The following is a 24,343-nucleotide window of genomic DNA, read 5'->3' on the forward strand; positions in this document are numbered from 1 at the left end:
CATTGGTACTTTAACTTTAAATGTGCCGAAAATTAGCATGTAGTGGTGCAGCCATCTTATTAATATTTCTACACAATGTCCTATAAATAAATAAAAACATGCAATTGTCCAAGCATAACCATACTATATGTTCCTTATTGTAATTTAATTGTAATTGTAAATCTAATTGTAATTCAAACATGTTCAAACTAAACTAAATCATTACCATCACAACTAAAATGTAAAAAAAAATTAAAAAATTAAAGAAATAATACATAGTTATATACGCAACATTTAGGTGTAAAGTAGGCCGGATCATGCATGCATGTAGGTGAAAAATGACTTTTTTTCTGCTGTATTTCTTGTACACCTCTCCACGGCGACCTCAGTCAAAGCCTCAGACTCTGTTGAGTCGAGTGGGGGAAAAAAAACTCCAGCCACCCACTCACAGATCGACTTCTAGGTCCCGCAGAGCTGCAGACAAGATGAGAAGAAGATGATGCAAATGTCGCTGAAGGAGTTGGCGTTGGTGTTACTCAGTGGTAAGCTATATAATATACTGCAATTGTGTTCAATATGAGCTACACAGTACTGATCTCATGTAATTAAGGGGACAAAATAAAACAGTAAACAGTTGTTTAAGTAATTAATCCATGACATTAAATTTAGTTTTAAGAGACAAGTTCCTGCTATTATAGTCTTGCTTTATGTATTTTTTTTTAGCCAATGTTGCTAAATTTTATACGCATGTGCATGTCAGGCCTCAAATTTGTGTGCTAAATGGGAGAAATTTCTAGTCAACCTGACTTTAGGATTTAATGACAAGCATTTAATGACTGTGTGTTGTACTTCTCAGGGATATAATTTACGATTTACCAGATTAACACGGCAAAAACTGAAATCTAATTAAGGTAAGATATCTCAAATAAGAGGGATATTTGCTTGTTTTCTGTCTGATAAGATCATTCTTCACACTAAGAAGATTTTATGTTAGAGTGTTTTCCTTGTTTTAGGGGTTTTGGTCCTAAATTACAAGCCCCGTTTCCATATGAGTTGGGAAATTGTGTTACATGTAAATATAAACGGTATACAATGATTTGCAAATCCTTTTCAACTAATATTCAATTGAATGGACGACATATACAAGATATTTGATGTTCAAACTCATGAACTCTGTTTTTTTTTGCAAATAATAATTAACTTTGAATTTCTTGGCTGCAACACGTGCCAAAGTAGTTGGGAAAGGGCATGTTCACCACTGTGTTACGTCACCTTTTTTTTTTTTTACAAGACTCAATAAACGTTTGGGAACTGAGGAAACTAATTGATGAAGCTTTGAAAGTGGAATTCTTTCTCATTCTTGTTTTATGTGGAGCTTCAGTCATTCAAGAGTCCGGGGTCTCCGCTGTCATATTTTACGTTTTATAATGTGCCACACATTTTCGATGGGAGACAGTTCTGGACTGCAGGCGGGCCAGGAAAGTACCCGCACTCTTTTACTACGAAACCACGCTCTTGTAACATGTGGCTTGGCATTTTCTTGCTGAAATAAGCAGTGGTGTCCATGATAATGTTGCTTGGATGACAACAAATGTTGCTCCAAAACCTGTATGGACCATTCAGCATTAATGCTGCCTTCAAAAATGTGTAAGTTACCCATGCCTTGGTCACTAATACACCCCCATACCATCACAGATGCTGGCTTTTGAATTTTGCGCCATGTCCACAGTTTCCAAATAAAATTTGAAATGTGGATTCGTCAGACCACAGTACACTTTTCCACTTTGCATCAGTCCATCTTAGATGAGCTCGGGCCCAGTGAAGCCAGCGGCTTTTCTGGGTGTTGTTGAAAATGGGTTTGGCTTTGCATAGTAGAGTTTTAACTTGCACTTACAGATGTAGCGACCAACTGTAGTTACTGACAAGGGTTTCATGAAGTGTTCCTGAGCCCATGTGGTGATATCCTTTACACACTGATGTCTGTTTTTGATCAAAGGTCCGTAATATCATCGCTTACGTTCAGTGATTTCGGCAGATTCTCTGAACATTTTGATGATTTTACGGAAAGTAGATGGTGAAATCCCTAAATTCCTTGCAATAGCTTGTTGAGAAATGTTGTTCTTAAACTGTTCGAAAATTTGCTTACGAAGTGGTGACCCTCACCCCATCCTTGTTTGTGAATTACTGAGTATTTCATGGAAGCTGCTTTTATACCCAATCATGGCACCCACCTGTTCCGAATTACCCTGCACATGTTCCAAATAAGTGTTTGAAGAGCATTCCTCAACTTTATCAGTATTTATTGCCACCTTTCCCAACTTCTTTGTCACGTATTGCTGGCATCAAATTCTAAAGTTAATAATTATTTGAAAAAAAAAAAGGTGATCAGTTTGAACATCAAATATGTTGTCTTTGTAGCATATTCAACTGAATATGGGTTGAAAATGATTTGCAAATCATTGTATTCCATTTATATTTACATCTAACACAATTTCCCAACTCATATGGAAACAGGGTTTGTATCTCAGTAAGATATTTCAGTTTGTTGCTGAGATTTTATGACCTATATTGAGTAAAACATGCTTGGAACAAGAATATCAACTGTTGCAAAGCTGTGTCATCAACACTTACAAGTATAAAACTACTTTTTTAAAGTAATCATTTCTTACTTCAAGCATGGGGGGAAAAAAATCACGATGCCTAGCGCATATTTATGTCAAGATAATGGCACTAGCATTTACTTAATTTACAAATATTTTTCAATATTTTGAGCAAAATGTCTCTTTTTTTCCGACCAGAAAAGTGCACTTGTTATTAGTGAGAATATATTTATTTAAAGGTATTTTTGGGTTCATTGAGGTTAGCTAATTTTACTTGTTTTGAAAAGTTTTGGTAAACCAAATTTTGTTGTTCTTTTGGCAGATAATTTTGCTAAGTTCATAAAAATACCCCAAATTTTTGTATTTATTTTATTCTTGTTTTTGAACACTGACTTTTTGCAGTGAATTCATAGCTCAAGATTTTACAGACTGTAGCATTATCACTGTTAGTTAAAAAAATAATCATAGTCGTTTATGTACTATATGTTCCATTTATGGTTCTGCGGTTGTAGTCACACTTTTCATTTGCGGTCGACAGTGTAATCAAATTAAAAAACATCTTGGCAGTTAGTCCTTAGAAGATCACTGAGCTAAAGTCTCGCCAGATTTGATTCCATAAGAAAGAGTTGAACTCTGAGTTTTGTTTGACTTTTCAGGTACAATTTTCTAGATTTAGGTTTAATTGCATATCTTTCAATACTAATCATGTATTTGTTTCAACTTTCTTCAAATATGTTGGTTAAAAGGTAATATTTTTTAATTGTGGTTAAATCACAGGACGAAAAAAATGTGAGTATACTGATTAGAAATGTTGCCTTTTATGAAAATCGACTGGGTACACTGCAAAAAGTCAGTGTTTAAAAACAAGAAAAAAAATTACAAAAATTCGGAGTATTTTTATTTGAACTCAGCAAAATTATAGAACAAGAAAATTTGGCTTGTCAAGACTTTCCAAAACAAGTAAAATTAGCTAACCTCAATGAACCCCAAAATACCTTAAAATCAGTATATTCTCACCAATAATAAGTGCACTTTTTTTGGGTAAAAAAAGAGACCTTTTTGCTCAATATGTTGAAAAATATTCTTAAATTAAGTAAATGCTAGTGCCATTATCTTGACATTAGATTTCTTAAAACAGCAAAGTTGGACTAAATAGAAACATGACATCATCGCGCAAATTGCGTGGTCTTTCAGTCAATTAACACAAAAATTGTATTGTAATTTTGAAGAATTTATCTGAATGTGCATGAACTATTTCTGTTGAAAATTGTTAGAAATGTCACATGTTTAAATATTAACTGTCAGTTTACTGCACTGTGCCAACTGTACTACTATGTGAGTACATATTTTCTATTGTTGCATTGAAAATAAAACAGCAAAGTCCATTTTGCTGTCATCTGTTTTGATTTTGAGACACAATTGTGTCAAAATCATGATTTTCATGCTTGAAATAAGAAATGATTCCTTTGAAAAAATATTTTTATACCTAATGACACAGCTTTGCAAAAGTTGATATTCTAGTTTCAAGCATGTTTTACTCAATATAGGTCATAAAATCTCAGCAACAAGCTGTAATACTGTACCTTACTATAATCATTTAGGACCAAAACCCTTAAAACAAGTAAAACACTAACATAAAATCTGCTTAGTGAGAAGAATTATCTTATCAGACAGAAAATAAGCAAATATCACCCTTATTTGAGATATTTAAAGGCCTACTGAAACCCACTACCTACCAAGCAGTCTGATAGTTTATATATCAATGATGAAATATCAACATTGCAACACATGCCAATACGGCCTTTTTAGTTTACTAAATTGCAATTTTAAATTTCCCGCGAGGTATCTTGTTGAAAACGTTGTGGAATGATGACGCTTATGTTGAGCGGACATGTTCTCCCAGCACCACACACACGGCTAAAAGTTGTCTCTTTTCATCGCATAATTACACAGTATTTTGGACTTCTGTGTTGCTGAATCTTTTGCAATTTGTTCAATTAATAATGGAGACGTCAAATAAAAATGCTGTTGGTGGAAAGCGGTGGATTGCAGCTGCCTTTAGCACCGAAACACAGCCGGTGTTTCTTTGTTTGTTGTGAAGCTTTAACACAGAGCGGTCAAGCGAAAATGTTTCTCTACGTCAACCAGCAAGTTTTTGGATGGGTAAATTGTGATATTAAGTCGGCTCTTACCAGAGAATCAAGTGGATTATGCGACCTCATCCTGCAGCTCAAAAAGACAGCTGTGATCTTGGCTCCTCGGCTTCTCTCAGAGACACTGGCGTTCACCGCAGCCATCCGACTTTCAGGTATGACTTTATAATCTCACTAAAATAATATTAACACAATAAGCAGATAAGGGATTTTCCAGAATTATCCTAGTAAATTTGTCTAATTACATCTGAAACGCTCCCACTGCCGCCGCCTGGAGCCGTCGCCTTTTATTTCTTTATTTTTTTATTTTTTTTAGTGCTTCACTCTAATTTTCCTCATCCACAAATCTTTCATCTTCGCACAAATTAACGGGGAAATTGTCACTTTCTCGGTCCGAATAGCTCTTGCTGCTGGAGGCTATGATTATAAACACTGAGGATGTGAGGAGCCCTACAACCCGCGACGTCACGCGCACATCGTCTGCTACTTCCGGTAAAGGCAAGGCTTTTTTATTAGCGACCAAAAGTTGCGAACTTTATCGTCGATATCCTCTACTAAATCCTTTCAGCAAAAATATGGCAATATTACGAAAGTATGACACATAGAATGGACCTGCTATCCCCGTTTAAATAAGAAAATCTCATTTCAGTAGGCCTTTAATCTTACTTAGATTTCAGTTTTTGCAGTGTATTTATAATGACAAGAGTAAGTTTGTCCAGTTAACATTTCGAAATAGTCAGATTTTTTTTACCTCGATACTTTTGGTTGTTAATACTGCACCAAGAAGTTTTTTTTAACTGTTGTTAGAACTGTTAACAAAAAGAGCTAGAAATTAAAACATGACCCTAACATGTCTCTTTTCCCCCCTCCTCAGCAGTTTGTGTTGCAACCGCCATGCCGTGTACCGCTGTTTTAAACGAAACACAAACAAGAGTGGTTGCTCCTGCGGGTTCCGATCTGGTTTTGTGCTACCGACTGGAGAGTAGGCCTTCAAAAAGAGTCCAGCTCGCATGGCATTTTAATCCAAATGGACCGTCGTTTGATGACTCAGAGAAAATCTATGAATCAGTCGTTTCTAATATGTCAAACAAAAATAATGACAATGACACATTTCAGAGGCAACTTATACGCAACATTACACACAAGAACAGTGGATGGTACTTTTGCAGCATCTCAGCGGACATTCCCAAACTGGAGCGTGAGGACTGCGAAGGAACACAAGTGTTCGTTCGTAAGTATTTTATTGCATCACGTGAAGAGAATTGACTTTTATATTTGCTGGTGTTTAAAGTCGAAGCCCAAAGTCAAACACAACAATAGTGGTAATATTTGGATTTCTGGAAATGCATGGCTCAAAAGTCAAACAAAACGTAAGCGTTCAATCCATTGCTATCCAGCTTAGGTGAGTAAGCATCTAAAGTTGAGCTATTCAAATTGTTCAAAGGGAGGACACATTTTCAAAAACGAATTGTCATGTCTACTAACATAGACCAAAGTCAAAGATGGCATGTAAAGCGCTTCATCTACCCTGGGGGTACTTCAAGGTATGCCAAGGGGTACGTGAGATTTTTTAAAAATCTTAAAAATAGCAACAATTCAAAAATCTTTCATAAATATATTTATTGAATAATACTGTTATAAGTTCATAAACTGTGAAAAGAAATGCAACAATGCAATATTCAGTGTTGACAGCTAGAATTTTTGTGGACATGTTCCATAAATATTTCTTTTTTTGTGAACAAATGTTTAGAATCAAGTTGATGAATCCAGATGGATCTCTATACAATCCCCAAAGAGGGCACTTTAAGTTGATGATTACTTCTATATGTAGACATTTTTATTCATAGTTGAATCACTTGTTTATTTTTCAACAAGTTTTTAGTTATTTTTATATCTTTTTTCCAAATAGTTTAATAAAGACCACTACAAATGAGCAATATTTTGCACTGTTATACAATTGAATAAATCAGAAACTGATGACATAGTGCTGTATTTTACTTCATTATCTCTTTTTTTTCAACCAAAAATGCTTTGCTGTCATTAGGAGGTACTTGAATTAAAAAAAATGTTCACAGCTGGTACATCACTGAAAAAAGGTTGAGAACCAATGATATACACAATAAAAAATGTTGGGTTGAAAAAATAACCAAATTTTAACCCAACTGCTGGTTCAAAAAAGGACGAGCCCCTTATTTGAGTTATTTTAACTCAACATTTTGTGTAAATTTTTTCAACCCAACTTTTGCATTGAATCATTCAACCCAAAAGTTGAGTTATGATAACTCAATGTTGGTTGATTTATAACCCAACTTTTGGGTTGAATTGATTCAACACAAGCTAAGTTATGGTTACTACACTGTTGGGTTATTCCCAACCCAACTATTGGGTTGCTCACTTTAGCGCTCCTTGACCCAATAGTTGGCTAAAAATTATAAATTTTACTGCTGGTTTGTCCTACTCCTTCCTAACTACTGATCAAAAGTATTTTTATTACATTAAAATATACTCCAAAAGAAGATATGAGTGAAATTTTTTGTACAAGAATTGCCGTGTATGGTCATAGTAGAAATATACAGCATGCTCAAATATGTTCATGTACATAAGATGTGTGATTGTAAATAATGTTGATTAGATTAATCTTTAATGAAATTCCCTTCAACAAAAAAGTAACTTTTTAATTAAATAAAAATATTATTACCCAAAAATGCGTTACTCATTGAAAAACAACCCAAAAATGGCTTATAATTTTGAAAACCCAGAAATTTAGATAATATAATACCCTTATAACCCCGAAAAATGGATCGCTCTTCATAAAAGTACTCCAAAATTTAACCCAACACTCGCAACTCATGAATTAGGTTATCAAAATAAATACTAAATAAATACCGTGTAATGATTTAACAATGTTGCTTGGGGAAACAAGTTTTTAAAATTATGCGTGATGTTGTAAATTCTAAGTTCTAAATTTTATACCTTATAAATAGTATACAAACAAAGACTCGTTGCTACTCCTGCCAGTTGATAGATAGATAAATAGATAGATAGATAGATAGATAGATAGATAGATAGATAGATAGATAGATAGATAGATAGATAGATAGATAGATAGATAGATAGATAGATAGATAGATAGATAGATAGATAGATAGATAGATAGATAGATAGTGTAAAGAATTGAGATCGAATTTAAAAAGTAAAAAGTAAACAATGGTGGTATAAATGGAAATAAAATAGTGGTTTGAGATGTGGTAAAAAGGGGATTACATTACGTTTTTTTATACAAACCCCGTTTCCATATGAGTTTGGAAATTGTGTTGGATGTAAATATAAACGGAATACGATGATTTGCAAATCCTTTTCAACCCATATTCAATTGATCGCACCAAAAAGACAAGATATGTGATGTTCAAACTCATAAACTTTATTTTTTTTTTTGCAAATAATAGTAGACTTAGAATTTCATGGCTGCAACACGTGCCAAAGTAGTTGGGAAAGGGCATGTTCACCACTGTGTTACATCACCTTTTCTTTTAACAACACTCAATAAACTTTTGGGAACTGAGGAAACTAATTGTTGAAGCTTTGAAAGTGGAATTCTTTCCTATTCTTGTTTTATGTAGAGCTTCAGTCGTTCAACAGTCCGGGGTCTCCGCTGTCGTCTTTTACGCTTTATAATGCGCCACACATTTTTGATGGGAGACAGGTCTGGACTGCATTTAACAAAAAACACATGTAAACTCTTCGAAGTATAAAATACCTCATTTTTCATGTCCATGTATCAATCCAGTGCTAACTCAACACACCGTAAGAAAAGGAGGTGAAAAACATTCAAAAGGATTAAGTTCACTTTTATCGTGTTTGACAGACATTTCGGGGAAGCAAGGGTGGCAAATGACGATGCGTTCGAAGCAGAAGACAAAGTTTTAAGTTTAATGCGTGTCGAAGAGGAGGAGGCGCAGTCACCCTCTACTGTGCACCTCCAGCTTGTCCCCCATATAAACCGTTTGCTTGCCTAACATAATTTTTATTTTGACATCCAGTGGACCCATTTATAACAGTTTCTCACGTTAAAAAAAAGCAGATCATTTTTATACTTGGCTAACTCATCATGCGGACCGGATAAAACTGAGCCACACGTTTGACTCCCCTGGTCTAGATCGCCAGTTAGACAGAATCTTTAATTTGTGTCGATATTATCCTAGCACACCATCGCACACCATCACACACATACCAATCGAGATTTGGTTTGTATCGTTTTGTAATGAGTCTGTTACAAATAAAAAAAAATATCCTGTTTGGAACATCTTTATGTGAGTACCATCCTTTACCATGTGTTACAAACGAGTTCAGTGTGATATTTAAGATTAGTTAATACTCTTCTTGACCCATGCGTTCTTTGGCTATATAACCAGACACTAGAACTACAAATATAACTTACTAGACTACAGTTAGATGTGGGGTAGCTCACTAGGTTGTATCCTACAGAAAGAGTACCGTATTTTTCGGAGTATAAGTCACTGCGGAGTGTAAGTCCCACCTGCAGAAAATGCATAATGAAGAAGAAAAAAAACATATATAAGTTGCACTGGAGTATAAGTCGAATTTTTGGGGGAAATTGATTTGTTAAAACCCAACACCAAGAATAGACATTTGAAAGGCAATTTAAAATAAATAAAGAATAGTGAACAGCAGGCTGAATAAGTGTACGTTATATGACGCATAAATAACCAACTGAGAAGGTGCCTGGTATGTTAACATAACATATTATGGTAAGACTCATTCAAATAACTATAACATATAGAACATGCTATACGTTTACCAAACAATCCGTCACTCCTAATCGATAAATCCCATGAAATCTTATACGTCTAGTCTCTTATGTGAATAAGCTAAATAATATTATTCTATATTTTACGGTAATGTGTTAAGAATTTCACACATAAGTCGCTCCTGAGTATAAGTCGCACCCACGGCCAAACTATGAAAAAAACTGCGACTTATGGTCCGAAAAATACGCTAATAGCTTTACAAAAACCTTATTATTTATTTACAGACAGACATAGTTTTTTATTTCATTATTGTTTCTTTTGTTGTTATCAGAGTCCGTTCTGCAAAAAGGTCATCCCAAGAAGCACACAGCTTATAGACAGGGACCCACAGTTAAAATATACATCATCATATAATATACAACAGTGATCCCCCAAATTCAGGGACAAACGGTAAAAAATGGATGGATGGAATACAATACAATACATTTCAAAATCTACCCACCAAATACCAATTTGTAATTTCATTTACAGATAAAAAAGGAATCTCTAATATCCACAAAATCAGTCTCAATATCCTACTATTCAAATTTGATTAAAAGATTGCATCTTGAGGATCTGCGATAATCTCAAAACCAGTCACTAGTTACTTTATTTCAAAAGTAACTCAGTTACTAACACCAAAAAGTAATGCGTTACTGTGTAAAATAAGTATTTAGTTACTACTTTTTTTCTTCTTTTTTTTTAAGGCTCCCATTAATGCCCTTTCAGCCTTAATTTCAGTACTGTTATTGCACTGGAGAATAATACAATCTGTTGATCAACTTGACATGCATTTGTATCACTGAACTCTGCTAAGCCATGTGGTCTACATACAACGCACAAAGATAAAGATATGTTTCAAATGGGCCAATTTATTTCAGGCCAGAACAAATTGACAAAATTATTTTAAAAAGCTGCAACATAACATACATAAGTAACAAACCGCATAATAACAACATAGCCGTAAACCTGGCTTCACCCAAGGAAGGCACACATAACATTCAAAAAGCCTAACCAGGCATTTTTTTCTCTCAAGGAATTGTGAAATAAAATCATGTCTTCAGGTGATCAACACTGTACCGAAGCCCAGAACATTCTACGCATTTCCCCAGTTTTAGTTTAGAAATAAGGAAAGATTAGCCTGGCCCACTACCATCCCTCTTTATGTTTGTGAACGTTATATAGTCTATACATTTAGAGTGATGTGATAATAAAACACTCTAGAAGTCTAGCATGAAGGAGTATATAAGAGAATTGACAGAGTGTGTACCTTCATTGCTGAATGATGAGCAGAGGCAGTTTGGAGAGTTTTCTTTCGCTCGCTTTACATATTTATGTACTCACTGTCCAGGTACGTGGAAAATGTTTTCCGTGCTATTTGCTGTTTGACGCCAGGTATCATGCTAATTAGCTGCCTGAAAGCAGGTGACTCCACCGTAGAAATAGCCTGCATGTCTTCTAGCACATACGCTGCAATGGCTCTATCAATGTTGTCCTGGCTAGCAGTGCCTCCGTTAAAATCCTTAGGTGGAAGTGGAGGTGAAGTGGCATCGGAGTCTGTGTCTCTCTTTACGAGCTTTGTCGAAGCATGTTGCTTTTGTAGCTGTTTCAGCAGATTTTGAATTACGGTTTTAGGCACTAGATGGGATCTTTGATCCAAAACACAACTTACATTTAACTAAAATGTTGTTTTCTTTGTGCTCGACAAAAGCAAAGTAGGGAGAATATCTCCATGTTAAGAAACTCGACTTCAGCTCCGCCATGATGTCTTGTTAGTAAACACAGACACGACCCCCCCCGCCCCCCCACCTCTCCACTCCCCACACCCACGCCCACACTCTTCTCTCCCTTGTGACACAGGAAGATTCAGAAGGACGACACCGCAGCTGTCCAATAAAACAAACTCAGATCTTCTCAGTTTCTAACCGATACTACATAAAAAAAATTATGTAAAATAACGCAGTAACGCATTAACGGTAACTGAGTTACTGACCATAGAAAGTAACGCGTCAGACTACTAGTTACCGCCGAAAATACAAAGTAACGCGTTAGTCCCAACACTGCTCATCATACATACAGAGGTCAAGACCAAAATTATGCGACTAATGTTAATTCCTCAACCATAAGGGGTGTGTTAAAAGTACTAAGCATAACCTTGTTGTCGGGATTCATCAAATGATGAGTAGCTTTGCTGTATTTTAGTTTAAAATACAGTGGTTACTCTCTTTTCATTGACAGCTAAGAATGTCAAAATTGTATGTGTCGCTTCAACTATATAAGTAAAAAAGTTTTAAAAAATCAACCTAAAAGGCCAACAGTTGTGCTCGAATTTGGAAGTTACACTTGTTGTTGTGCGAAAGATAAATTGCATGAGTGTTTTTTTCTTTCTTTTAGAAGGTGTTTCTGTGCCTTTCACAGTTGGGGCCTCGCGGGACACCTGGTGGCTTTGGGTCTCGGTTGGAGTGTTAGGACTCGTCATACTTGTTCTGGTAGTCCCGTGTGTGCTGCTCACCAGGCAACGTAAACACAGAGGTAGACCTTTTTTTGATTACTGCACTGTTTAATGACTTTTTTTCTTATTTCTTATATATTTTTTTTTAATTATTTTTGAATTACACCTTTATTTCTCTTTTTTTAATTTATTTAAATATTAATGACATCCAGCATCAGACATCCCTATCCATTACATTATATTTGTTTACATCATATATCTATTGTTTGCCCTAAATGTCAAAATATTTTTTTGGTTTATATCCCAACGATGCCACCCTAGCCCCCCGCCCAAAAATTAAAAAAGCCACAAGAAAACAAAACGAAGTAATTATAAGGTTAACAGATAAATCAATTAAAAATATATACTAATAATCATAATCAAAAATTTAATAAAAAAATATAAACACATAGAAAAATACTAATTAAAAAAAATATATATAAAATATAGGGAGTACCGTATTTCCTTGAATTTCCGCACGGCATATAGTATGCGCCTGCTTTGAATTACTGCCGGGTCAAACTCGCTTCGCAAAATAATTAGGGCATGCTTAGTATTACCACCTGGTCAAACTCGTGACGTCACGAGTGACACTTCCCCTGTCATCATTTTCAAAATGGAGGAGGCTGATTTCAATACCGGTAATTTGAAATCGCATAAAGGGAAGAAGATTAAGAGCTATTCAGTAGGATTTAAGGTCTGAGCTTATATCACACTCAAATTTTTACTGCATGCCTTCGGTAAGATCCGGAGTGAGAAGAGGTTTTCAAATAATTAGCGCATGCTTACTTTTACCGCATGCCTTTGGTAAGCGCAGGAGTGAGAAGAGGTTTTAAATCAATTAGCGCCCCGGCGGCAATTCAAGGAAATACGGTAATCTTTTTTTTAAACAGTACAATCATTAATTCGAGAAACTAAAATAAGGCTAATGGGGCGTGAAATAATTGACCCCGTTTCCCAGTATGAAGTAAATTTCTCCAATTTATAGTTAATAAAAGCATTTTCATAAATATCCATTGTGATTCCCATCCATTGTTTCAAAGTTGGGCTCGCCTGTGATATCCATTTCCTTGTGAAGGTCTTTTTCAAGCCACTAGCTCAATATTCACAAGTGCTTATCTTTTTTCAGTAATACCTTATTTTCATCAACTATTTAGCCGGTTACCTGGGTGAAAATCAAATCTGACCTGCTTCCTAATACTGAAGCACATACTGTGGCACATATTTCAACCTACATAGGATTTCATAACCAGTGTGTGACAGACGTGGGCAAAGGCTGAGTGGTTGTTGTGGTTGAACTTGTGTTAAGCTGAAGTAGAAGTAGGATACAAGTTGGCTCGCAAGTGTTATCCTGTGTGGTCTTGAATCGTCTACCATAGAGCCGAGAGTACATGCAACATTTCGTGTTTGCTTCCTTTAGCAACACAGACTCACTGCAGCAACCACAGGGCTCAGTGCACATAAAGTCACAGCGCATAGTAACAGTTGCACACCACAGCAAACTTCAACCATTTAAATTACGACCACTCAGACTTGATGGAATTGAATAGAGCCATAAAGAAAGCACAAAATAAAAATAGCAGCACAAATATATATATGTATATATAGCGAACAATTATTTTCAAAATAAGGTGTTTTTTTTTATTGAAAAAATAAATCAGTTGGATTTTCTCGCTCATGCTTCAAGTTTCTTTGTGTGTGCATCTTCATTCAACCAGTATATTATAGAGATTTCCTTTTTTTTTCTCCATAAACACACTTTTCCTTCCAATTGATTGGTAAAGTACATTGTTCCGTTCACTATGATATAAATGATTCTTAAGCAGACACCTGCAAAGAAATGTTTATTTTTTTAACCTAGTCAGTGGCTTAGTGGTTAGAGTGTCCGCCCTGGTATCGGTAATTTGGGAGTTCAAGCCCCGGCCGAGTCATACCAAAGACTATAAAATAAAATGGGACCCATTGCCTTCCTGCTTGGCACTCAGCATCAAGGGTTGGAATTGGGGGTTAAATCACCATAAATGATTCCCGGGCGCGGCACCGCTGATACCCACTGCTCCCCTCACTTCCCAGGGGGTAATCAAGGGAATGGGTCGAATACAGTGGACAAATTTCACCACACCAAGTGTGTGTGTGACAATCATTGGTACTTTAACTTAAATTACATTCAGATAATATTATATTTTATATTTAATGCTTTAATTAAAATGTTATATATTGTATCAATGTTTGTTAGTATATGTATATATATATTATATATATAAAAAAATATGTATATAAATATATACACATATATATATATACACACACAAACACACACATTTATATATATATATATATATATATATATATATATATATATATATATATACACACACACATATATTTATACATACATATATACAAACCCTGTTTCCATATGAGTTGGGAAATTGTGTTAGATGTAAATATAAATGTAATACAATGATTTGCAAATCATTTTCAACCCATATTCAGTTGAATATGCTACAAAGACAACATATTTGATGTTCAAACTGATAAACATTTTTTTTGTACAAAGAATCATTAACTTTAGAATTTGATGACAGCAACACGTGACAAAGAAGTTGGGAAAGGTGGCAATACATACTGATAAAGTTGAGGAATGCTCATCAAACACTTATTTGGAACAGTCCACAGATGTGCAGGCTAATTGGGAACAGGTGGGTGCCATGATTGGGTATAAAAACAGCTTCCCAAAAAATGATCAGTCTTTCACAAGAAAGGATGGGACGAGGTACACCCCTTTGTCCACAACTGCGTGGGCAAATTGTCAAACAGTTTAAGAACAACGTTTCCTCAAAGTGCAATTGGAAGAAATTTAGGGATTTTAACATTTACGGTCCATAATATCATCAAACGGTTCAGAGAATCTGGAGAAATCATTCCACGTAAGCGGCATAGCCGGAAACCAACATTAAATGACCGTGACCTTCGATCCCTCAGACGGCACTGTATCACAAAAAGACATCAATCTCTAAAGGATATCACCACATGGGCTCAGGAACACTTCAGAAAACCACTGTCACTAAATACAGTTCGTCGCTACATCTGTAAGTGCAAGTTAAAGCTCTACTAAGCAAAGCCAAAGCCCTTTATCAACAACACCCAGAAACGCCGCCGGCTTCTCTGGGCCCGAGATCATCTAAGATGGACTGATGCAAAGTGGAAAAGTGTTCTGTGGTCTGACGAGTCCACATCTCAAATTGTTTTTGGAAATATTCGACATTGTGTCATCCGGACCAAAGGGGAGGCGAACCATCTAGACTGTTATCGACGCAAAGTTCAAAAGCCAGCATTTGTGATGGTTTGGGGGTGCATTAGTGCCCAAGAAATGGGTAACTTACACATCTGTGAAGGCACCATTAATGCTGAAAGGTACATACAAGTTATGGAACAACATATGCTGCCATCTATGCGCCGTCTTTTTCATGGATGCCCCTGCTTATTTCAGCAAGACAATGCCAAGCCACATTCAGCACGTGTTACAACAGCGTGGCTTCGTAAAAAAAGAGTGCGGGTACTTTACTGGCCCGCTTGCAGTCCAGACCTGTCTCCCATCGAAAATGTGTGGCGCATTACAAGGCGTAAAATACGACAGCGGAGACGCCGGACTGTTGAACGACTGAAGCTCTACATAAAACAAGAATGGGAAAAAATTCCACTTTCAAAGCTTCAACAAATAGTTTCCTCAGTTCCCAAAATTTAATTATAATTTCCAAAAAAAAAGTTTATCAGTTTGAACATCAAATATCTTGTCTCTGTAGTGCATTCAATTGAATATGGGTTAAAAAGGATTTGCAAGTAATTGTATTCCGTTTATATTTACATCTAACACAATTTCCCAACTCATGTGGAAACGGGGTTTGTATATACGTATTTTTTATATATATATATATATATATATATATATATATATATATATATATATATATATATATATATATATTTATATATATATATATATATACATATATATATATATATATACACACACAGTATATATATATATATATATATATAAATATATATATATATATATACACAGTATATATATATATATATATATATATACACATATATATATACACAGTATATATACTTTGGCTTCCCATATCATCGCAAAGTACACAGTTTGCGATGAAAGGACTTAACGTTTTACGATAAATCCTACTTAGTTCTTGACTGTTTTTTTTTCATGTTCTTCTAGAACGGAGGTTTCCAATATACATGAACACACACCCTCGCCCACGCCAACCCACAACCGCTCAGCTGAAGGTGCCTCAAAGCTCCAAGAATCTGCGCACCCCAAGTCCTGCAAGGGGCAGCAACAGCAAACAAAGCCCCAAATAGGAGCAAAGATCATACAACTGATCAAATCTTAGTATTAAGATGGCTTTGTGCTGGGATACAAGCCAATATGTTATATATATTTAATACAGAGTTTATAAATTGAGTCAATTGTGAAATCAAGCAATGTATAAATAAACTTCATCATGTAATCCTTTCCATCTTTTGGAGTATTATTTATTATTCTATCGGGAGCAGCTAATAAAAAGAGCCATTTGCTAAGTCTCCAATGATGGGACAAATTAAGACAATACTTTTTACAAAAAGGTATGAGAACAACAAAATATTTTTTATAATGCAAAACGATGAAAATGGCTGATAAACCGAATGCATCACGATGTAGAAATAAATATACTGTATGTCGAAACCAAGAAGAAAAAACGCCTCTTTAGTTCAAGCAAAGGCCTTTGATGTCAATTTGAATATACTAAAATGTAAAAAAAACATGTCTGTAGAGCTATAAACTATTTTACATTTGCCTCATTGCTCTTATCTAAACAGCAGGAAAAAATAAAGAATAACTGATGAAGTGGCGGCTTGTCCAGGGTGTTTACGCCGCCTTCCGCCCGAATGCAGCTGAGATAGGCTTCAGCACCCCCTGCGACCCCAAAAAGGACAACCGGAAGTAAATGGATGAATATATGGGCAGTGGATAACAATTCCATTGCAATAAGACGCTTTTGTGGCAAATTGTTGTCAATGGCAAATATTTATTGCAAATAAACCTTATTCTATGTTTGTTTGCAGGTCGCAGGCGGACATATGATATTGTACAAATAAAGTCAATGAAAATGTGACAACAAACTTGATAGGAAAAAATATTATATTTTTTCAATATTTAGATTTTGTTGTAATTTAGAATGCTGATGAGTTAGACATGGAATTTAGAGTTGATGTACAAGGAGTCAGTTTGATAAAAAAAATTCCAATCTCTATAAAATCCTTGGTCACACAAAATATACTATTCTTAAAAAACAAATGCTTGTCTGACAAAACTTTTGAAAGATGTGGATTTTTGTCTTAGTGGATGCACCAACCAATATCAAGAATGCGCTATTAAAATAATACTTTCCAGCCACAATTAAAGAAGAATATTCACTTAAAAATGGACTAAAGTATAAATACAGACAATTAGGACAAACACTTTACTTATTCAATACTTCCAAAAGTTAATGAAATACATTTTCAGATCTTTAAAGGAATTTACCCAACTGAATGATTTTCTGAAGCAAAAATGTAACCTTAGTGTTGACTTTTCTGGCTACTTTTTGTAATGTTAACATTGAAAATGTGATTTCTTTTTTTGTATTTGTAATGTGATACAAATGTATTCATTTTGGCAGCAGATGAGCTGCTGGCTTCATTGACTGATTTCGGGGCATTTTTGTAAAGCACAACAACATGGAAATGATTAGTTAATGTAGATTATTTAAAGGAAAACAATATTATTTATGTCAGACGAATGAGTTAAACATGGAACATTTCAAAAGCTAAACACATTCCAAATACTTTTTAAATTCCATCCATCCATCCATTTTCTGCCGCTTATTCCCGTTCGGGGTCGCGGGGGGCGCTGGCGCCTATCTCAGCTACAATCGGGCGGAAGGCGGGGTACACCCTGGACAAGTCGCCACCGTTTTATTTATTTATTTATTTTAATTTTATAAACCTTTATTTATAAACTGCAACATTTATAAACATCCATCCCATCCATCCATTTCCTACCGCTTATTCCCTTTCGGGGTGCAGGGGGCGCTCGTGCCTATCTCAGCTACAATTGGGCGGAAGGCGGTGTACATTCTGGACAAGTCGCCAACACAGATTGTTCAAAATAAGTACAAAAACAGTGCAAATCAGCACCAGGTGGTTGTAAACTCAAAAAAGTAACTAAAATAGAATGCAAATAAATAAATAAATAATAATATATATATACATATATATATATATATATATATATATATATATATATATACATATATATATATACATATATACACACACATGTATATATACACATGCATATATATATATATATATATATATATATATATATACACACACACACATATACAAAACCTGTTTCCATATGAGTTGGGAAATTGTGTTAGATGTAAATATAAACAGAATACAATGATTTGCAAATCCTTTTCAACCCATATTCAGTTGAATGCACTACAACATCAAATACAAGGTATTTGATATTCAAACACATAAACTTTATTTTTTTTTTTTAAATAATAATTAACTTACAATTTCATGGCTGCAACAAGTGCCAAAGTAGTTGGGAAAGGGCATGTTCACCAATGTGTTACATCACCTTTTTTTTTAACAACACTCAATAAATGTTTGGGAACTGAGGAAACTAATTGTTTAAGCTTAGAAAGTGGAATTCTTTCCCATTCTTTTTTTTTGTAGAGCTTCAGTTGTTCAACAGTCCGGGGTCTCCGCTGTTGTATTATACGCTTCAAAATACGCGACACATTTTCGATTGGAGACAGGTCTGAAATGCAGGCGGGCAAGAAAAGTACCCACACTGTTTTTTTACGAAGCCACGCTGTTGTAACACGTGCTGAATGTGGCTTGGCATTGTCTTGCTGAAATAAGCAGAGGCGCCCATTAAAAAGACGGCACTTAGATGGCAGCATATGTTGTTCCAAAACCTGTATGTACCTTTAAGCATTAATGGTGCCTTCAAAGATGTGTAAGTTACCCATTTCTTGGGCACTAATGCACCCCCATACATCACAGATGCTGGCTTTTGAACTTTGCGTCGATAACAGTCTGGATGGTTCGCTTCCCCTTTGGTCCAGATGACACAAGGTCGAACATTTCCAAAAACAATTTGAAATGTAAACTCGTCAGACCACAGAACACTTTTCCATTTTGCATCAGTCCATTTTCGATGATCTCGGGCCCAGAGAAGCCGGCGGCGTTTCTGGATGTTGTTGATACATGGCTTTCGCATTGCATAGTAGAACTTTAACTGGCACTTACAGATGTAGCGACAAACTGTATTTAGTGACAGTGGTTTTCTGAAGTGTTCCTGAGCCCATGTGGTGATATCCTTTAGAGATTGATGTCGTTTTTTGATACAGTGCCGTCTCGGGGATCGAAGGTCACGGTCATTCAATGTTGGTTTCCGGCCATGCCGCTTACGTAGAGTGATTTCTCCAGATTCTCTGAACCTTTTGACGATATTATGGACCGTAGATGTTGAAATTCCTAAATTTCTTGCAATTGCACTTTGAGAAACCTTGTTCTTAAACTGTTTGACAATTTGATTACGCAGTTGTGGACAAAGGGGAGTACCTCGCCCCATCCTTTCTTGTGAAAGACTGAGCATTTTTTGGGAAGCTGTTTTTGTACCCAATAATGGCACCCACCTGAAATCATTGTATTCCGTTTATATTTACTTCTAATACAATTTCCAACTCATATGGAAACGGGGTCTGTGTATATATATATATATATATATATATATATATATATATATATATATATATATATATATATATATATATATTTATATATATATATATATATATATATATATATATATATATATATATATGTATATATATATATGTATATATCAATCAATCAATCAATGTTTACTTATATAGCCCTAAATCACTAGTGTCTCAAAGGGCTGCACAAACCACCACGACATCCTTGGTAGGCCCACATAAGGGCAAGGAAAACTCACACCCAGTGGGACGTCTGTGACAATAATGATTATGAGAACCTTAGAGAGGAGGAAAGCAATGGATGTCGAGCGGGTCTAACATGATACTGTGAAAGTTCAATCCACAATGGATCCAACACAGTCGCGAGAGTCCAGTCCAAAGCGGTTCCAACTCAGCAGCGAGAGTCCCGTTCACAGCGGAGCCAGCAGGAAACCATCCCAAGCGGAGGCGGATCAGCAGCGCAGAGATGTCGAGGCGGATCAGCAGCGCAGAGATGTCCCCAGCCGATACACAGGCAAGCAGTACATGGCCACCGGATCGGACCGGACCCCCTCCACAGGGGAGAGTGGGACATAGAAGAAAAAGAAAAGAAACAGCAGATCAACTGGTCTAAAAAGGGAGTCTATTTAAAGGCTACAGTATACAAATGAGTTTTAAGGTGAGACTTAAATGCTTCTACTGAGGTGGCATCTCGAACTGTTACCGGGAGGGCATTCCAGAGTACTGGAGCCCGAACGGAAAACGCTCTATAGGCCGCAGACTTTTTTTGGGCTTTGGGAATCACTAACAAGCCGGAATCCTTTGAACGCAGATTTCTTGCCGGGACATATGGTACAATACAATCGGCAAGACAGGATGGAGCTAGACCGTGTAGTATTTTATACGTAAGTAGTAAAACCTTAAAGTCACATCTTAAGTGCACAGGAAGCCAGTGCAGGTGAGCCAGTACAGGCGTAATGTGATCAAACTTTCTTGTTCTTGTCAAAAGTCTAGCAGCCGCATTTTGTACCAACTGTAATCTTTTAATGCTAGACATGGGGAGACCCGAAAATAATACGTTACAGTAGTCGAGGCGAGACGTAACAAACGCATGGATAATGATCTCAGCGTCCTTAGTGGACAGAATGGAGCGAATTTTAGCGATATTACGGAGATGAAAGAAGGCCGTTTTAGTAACGCTTTTAATGTGTGCCTCAAAGGAGAGAGTTGGGTCGAAGATAATACCCAGATTCTTTACCGTGTCGCCTTGTTTAATTGTTTGGTTGTCAAATGTTAGAGTTGTATTATTAAATAGAGTTCGGTGTCTAGCAGGACCGATAATCAGCATTTCCGTTTTTTTGGCATTGAGTTGCAAAAAGTTAGCGGACATCCATTGTTTAATTTCATTAAGACACGCCTCCAGCTGACTACAATCCGGCGTGTTGGTCAGCTTTAGGGGCATGTAGAGTTGGGTGTCATCAGCATAACAGTGAAAGCTAACACCGTATTTGCGTATGATGTCACCTAGCGGCAGCATGTAGATGCTGAAGAGTGCAGGGCCAAGGACCGAACCCTGGGGAACTCCACACGTTACCTTAACGTAGTCCGAGGTCACATTGTTATGGGAGACACACTGCATCCTATCAGTAAGATAAGAGTTAAACCAAGACAGGGCTAAGTCTGACATACCAATTCGTGTTTTGATACGTTCTAATAAAATATTATGATCGACGGTATCGAAAGCAGCGCTAAGATCGAGGAGCAGCAACATAGATGACGCATCAGAATCCATCGTTAGCAATAGATCATTAGTCATTTTTGCGAGGGCTGTCTCCGTCGAGTGATTTGCCCTGAAACCGGATTGAAAGGTTTCACATAGATTGTTAGACGCTAAGTGTTCATTTAACTGCTCCGCAACAATTTTTTCGAGGATTTTTGAAATAAAGGGAAGGTGAGACACCGGTCGGTAGTTTACCATGAGGTCAGGATCGAGGTTAGGTCTTTTAAGAAGAGGATGAATAACCGCTTTTTTGAATGCTAGGGGAACAGTGCCCGAGGAAAGTGATAAGTTTATAATATTTAGCACTGATGGACCTAATAATACAAAGAGCTCCTTGATCAGTTTCCCAGGAAGAGGGTCAAGTAAACATGTTGTTTGTTTTATTCCATTTACACGTTGTAACAATTCCTCTAATGTTATTTCCTCAAAACGAGAGAAACTATTTTGGAGGGCAGTATCCGCCGTATATACAATCGTGTCAGTGTTAATAGAACCCCGTTGTAGCTGGGGCGCATTGTCTTTAATCTCCTTTCTAATGACTTCAATTTTCTTACTAAAGAATTGCATAAAGTCATCAGCTGAGTGGGTGGAGCTACTGGAAGGAGTCCCTTGTTGGGTAAGCGATGCTACCGTACTAAACAAAAATTTAGGATCGTTTTTATTACGGTGGATGAGATTTGAGTAATAATTAGCTTTAGCTAAGGTAAGCATGCGTTTATAATTTATTAAACCATCACTAAATGCTTGATGGTGCACCTCAAGTTTAGTCGTGCGCCATTTGCGTTCCAGCTTTCTGCATAATAATTTCTGAGCTCTAGTTTCTTCTGTAAACCACGGGGTGCGCTTTTTTGGAGCCTTTTTTAACTTTAGCGGTGCTATGTTATCAATGGTTTCGCGCAGGGCGTCGTTAAAGTATATATGTCTATGAACAAGCGGTAGAAAATGGATGGATGGATCTATATATATTTTTATACACATATATATACACACATATATACACAGATACATATACATATTTAGGGCAGCACAGTGGGATCTTTCTGTATGGAGTTTGCATGTCCTTCCCGTGACTGCGTGGGTTCCCTCCGGGTACTCCGGCTTCCTCCCACTTCCAAAGACATGCACCTGGGAATAGGTTGATTGGCAACACTTAATTGGCCGTAGTGTGTGAACTAGAGTGTAGAACACCAAACCTACTGTGAAGCATGGGATTGGAAACATCATGCTTTGAGGCTGTTTTTCTGCTAAGGGGACAGGACGATTGATCCGTGTTAAGGAAAGAATGAATGGGGCCAAGTATCATGAGATTTTGAGCCAAAACCTCCTTCCATCAGTGAGAGCTTTGAATAGTTGACCAAATACTTATTTTCAACCATAATTAACAAATAAATTCTTTAAAATTCCTACAATGTGAATTCCTGGATTTTCACATTCCGTCTCTCACAGTTGAAGTGTACCTATGATGAAAATTACGGACCTCTGTCATCATTTTAAGTGGGAGAACTTGCACAATCGGTGGCTGACTAAATACTTTTTTGCCCCACTGTATATTTATATACATATACACACACACACACACACATATATATATATAGCATTCTATTTTAGTTACTTTGAGTTTACAACCCCCTGGCGCTGATTTGTACGGTTTTTGACATTTTTATTTTCTTAGCGCAGTGACGTAGCGCTACTGTTGTGAAACCGGAAGTGTGTGTGATTGTTTCGAGAATGGGTATCGCTTTCTGACAAGTGACGTGACTGTTGAGTCCTACATTTCCGATTACTTTTATCCAATATTATTTAACTCTTTGTTACACCACCTCCTTGAATATAATTTATTTTATTTTGACAAGCCCGGTTGGATGGGTTTTATTATATTTTGATTTCAACTGTTTGGTATATTTTATTTAGCCTTTTTTGTAAATTGTTTCTTCATTATTTATGTTGTTCTTGTCCTGTGTGAATTAATGTTGTACTATTTTTGTATTGATATGTCAATTTTTCATCTTAAAATGTGTCAAGATATTGGAATAAACATGTTTTTTGTTTGTACACGAACTATGTTCATTGTTCAAAAGGAGGAAAAGTTAGAAACGGAAGTAAGAGGCGTGGAACGTGACGTCACATCCCGTTCAAGCATCTTCTCATATTCGACATGATTATTATACATTGTTTCTTCCCTATTTATGTTCTTCCTATCTTCTCCTGTATCAATTAATGCTGTACTATTTTAGAATTGATACGTCAATCGTTCATCGTAAAATATGCCAAGATATTGGAATACAAATGTACGAGCTATGTTCATTGCTCAAAAAGAGAAAAAGTTAGACACGGAAGCAACATAGAAATGTTGGTCAACATTATTATGCTGCAGGCAAAACTGTTTCTACACAAATGTCGATTTATGAAAGCAAGGCCTACTTTTTCTAATTGGCTTAATGGTTTACAATCATCAAGCAAATCTTGGAGGATGATTAAGAGTTCAAAAGCCCTTAAATGTATATCTTTTTTAAAAACAGAGTGATTTAGGTAGCCCTTTTTTATCTGTATTATTATTATTTATTCATATTGAATATTTTGCCTGTATTTGCTTTTGTCTTCTGTCCTTGCTAAAAGTGCTTTGATTCTTGAGTGAATTTTAATCAAAAAATGTTTAATAAAAAATAAAAGTTAGACACGGAAGCTGCGTCAACCGTG

General features: G+C 36.1%; 1 protein-coding gene across 5 annotated transcripts; it reads left to right on the forward strand.

Annotated features, from left to right (window-relative positions):
• Positions 1-368: 368 nt before the first annotated feature.
• On the forward strand, positions 369-16,581 carry LOC133543476 (uncharacterized). 5 transcript variants are annotated; one of them, XM_061888060.1, is made up of 4 exons: positions 369-521; positions 5,607-5,963; positions 11,935-12,072; positions 16,281-16,581. In XM_061888060.1, exons 1-4 carry the CDS (start codon positions 476-478, stop codon positions 16,421-16,423), a joined length of 684 nt encoding a protein of 227 aa, XP_061744044.1. In that variant the 5' UTR covers positions 369-475; the 3' UTR covers positions 16,424-16,581. The 5 variants fall into 5 exon arrangements, with proteins under 5 accessions (XP_061744044.1, XP_061744045.1, XP_061744047.1 ...); XM_061888061.1 differs by having other exon boundaries at positions 11,938-12,072; XM_061888063.1 differs by having other exon boundaries at positions 11,959-12,072.
• The last annotated feature ends 7,762 nt before the right edge of the window (positions 16,582-24,343 follow it).

Source organism: Nerophis ophidion, linkage group LG26 (genome assembly GCF_033978795.1).
Source record: "Nerophis ophidion isolate RoL-2023_Sa linkage group LG26, RoL_Noph_v1.0, whole genome shotgun sequence".
NCBI lineage: Eukaryota > Metazoa > Chordata > Actinopteri > Syngnathiformes > Syngnathidae > Nerophis > Nerophis ophidion.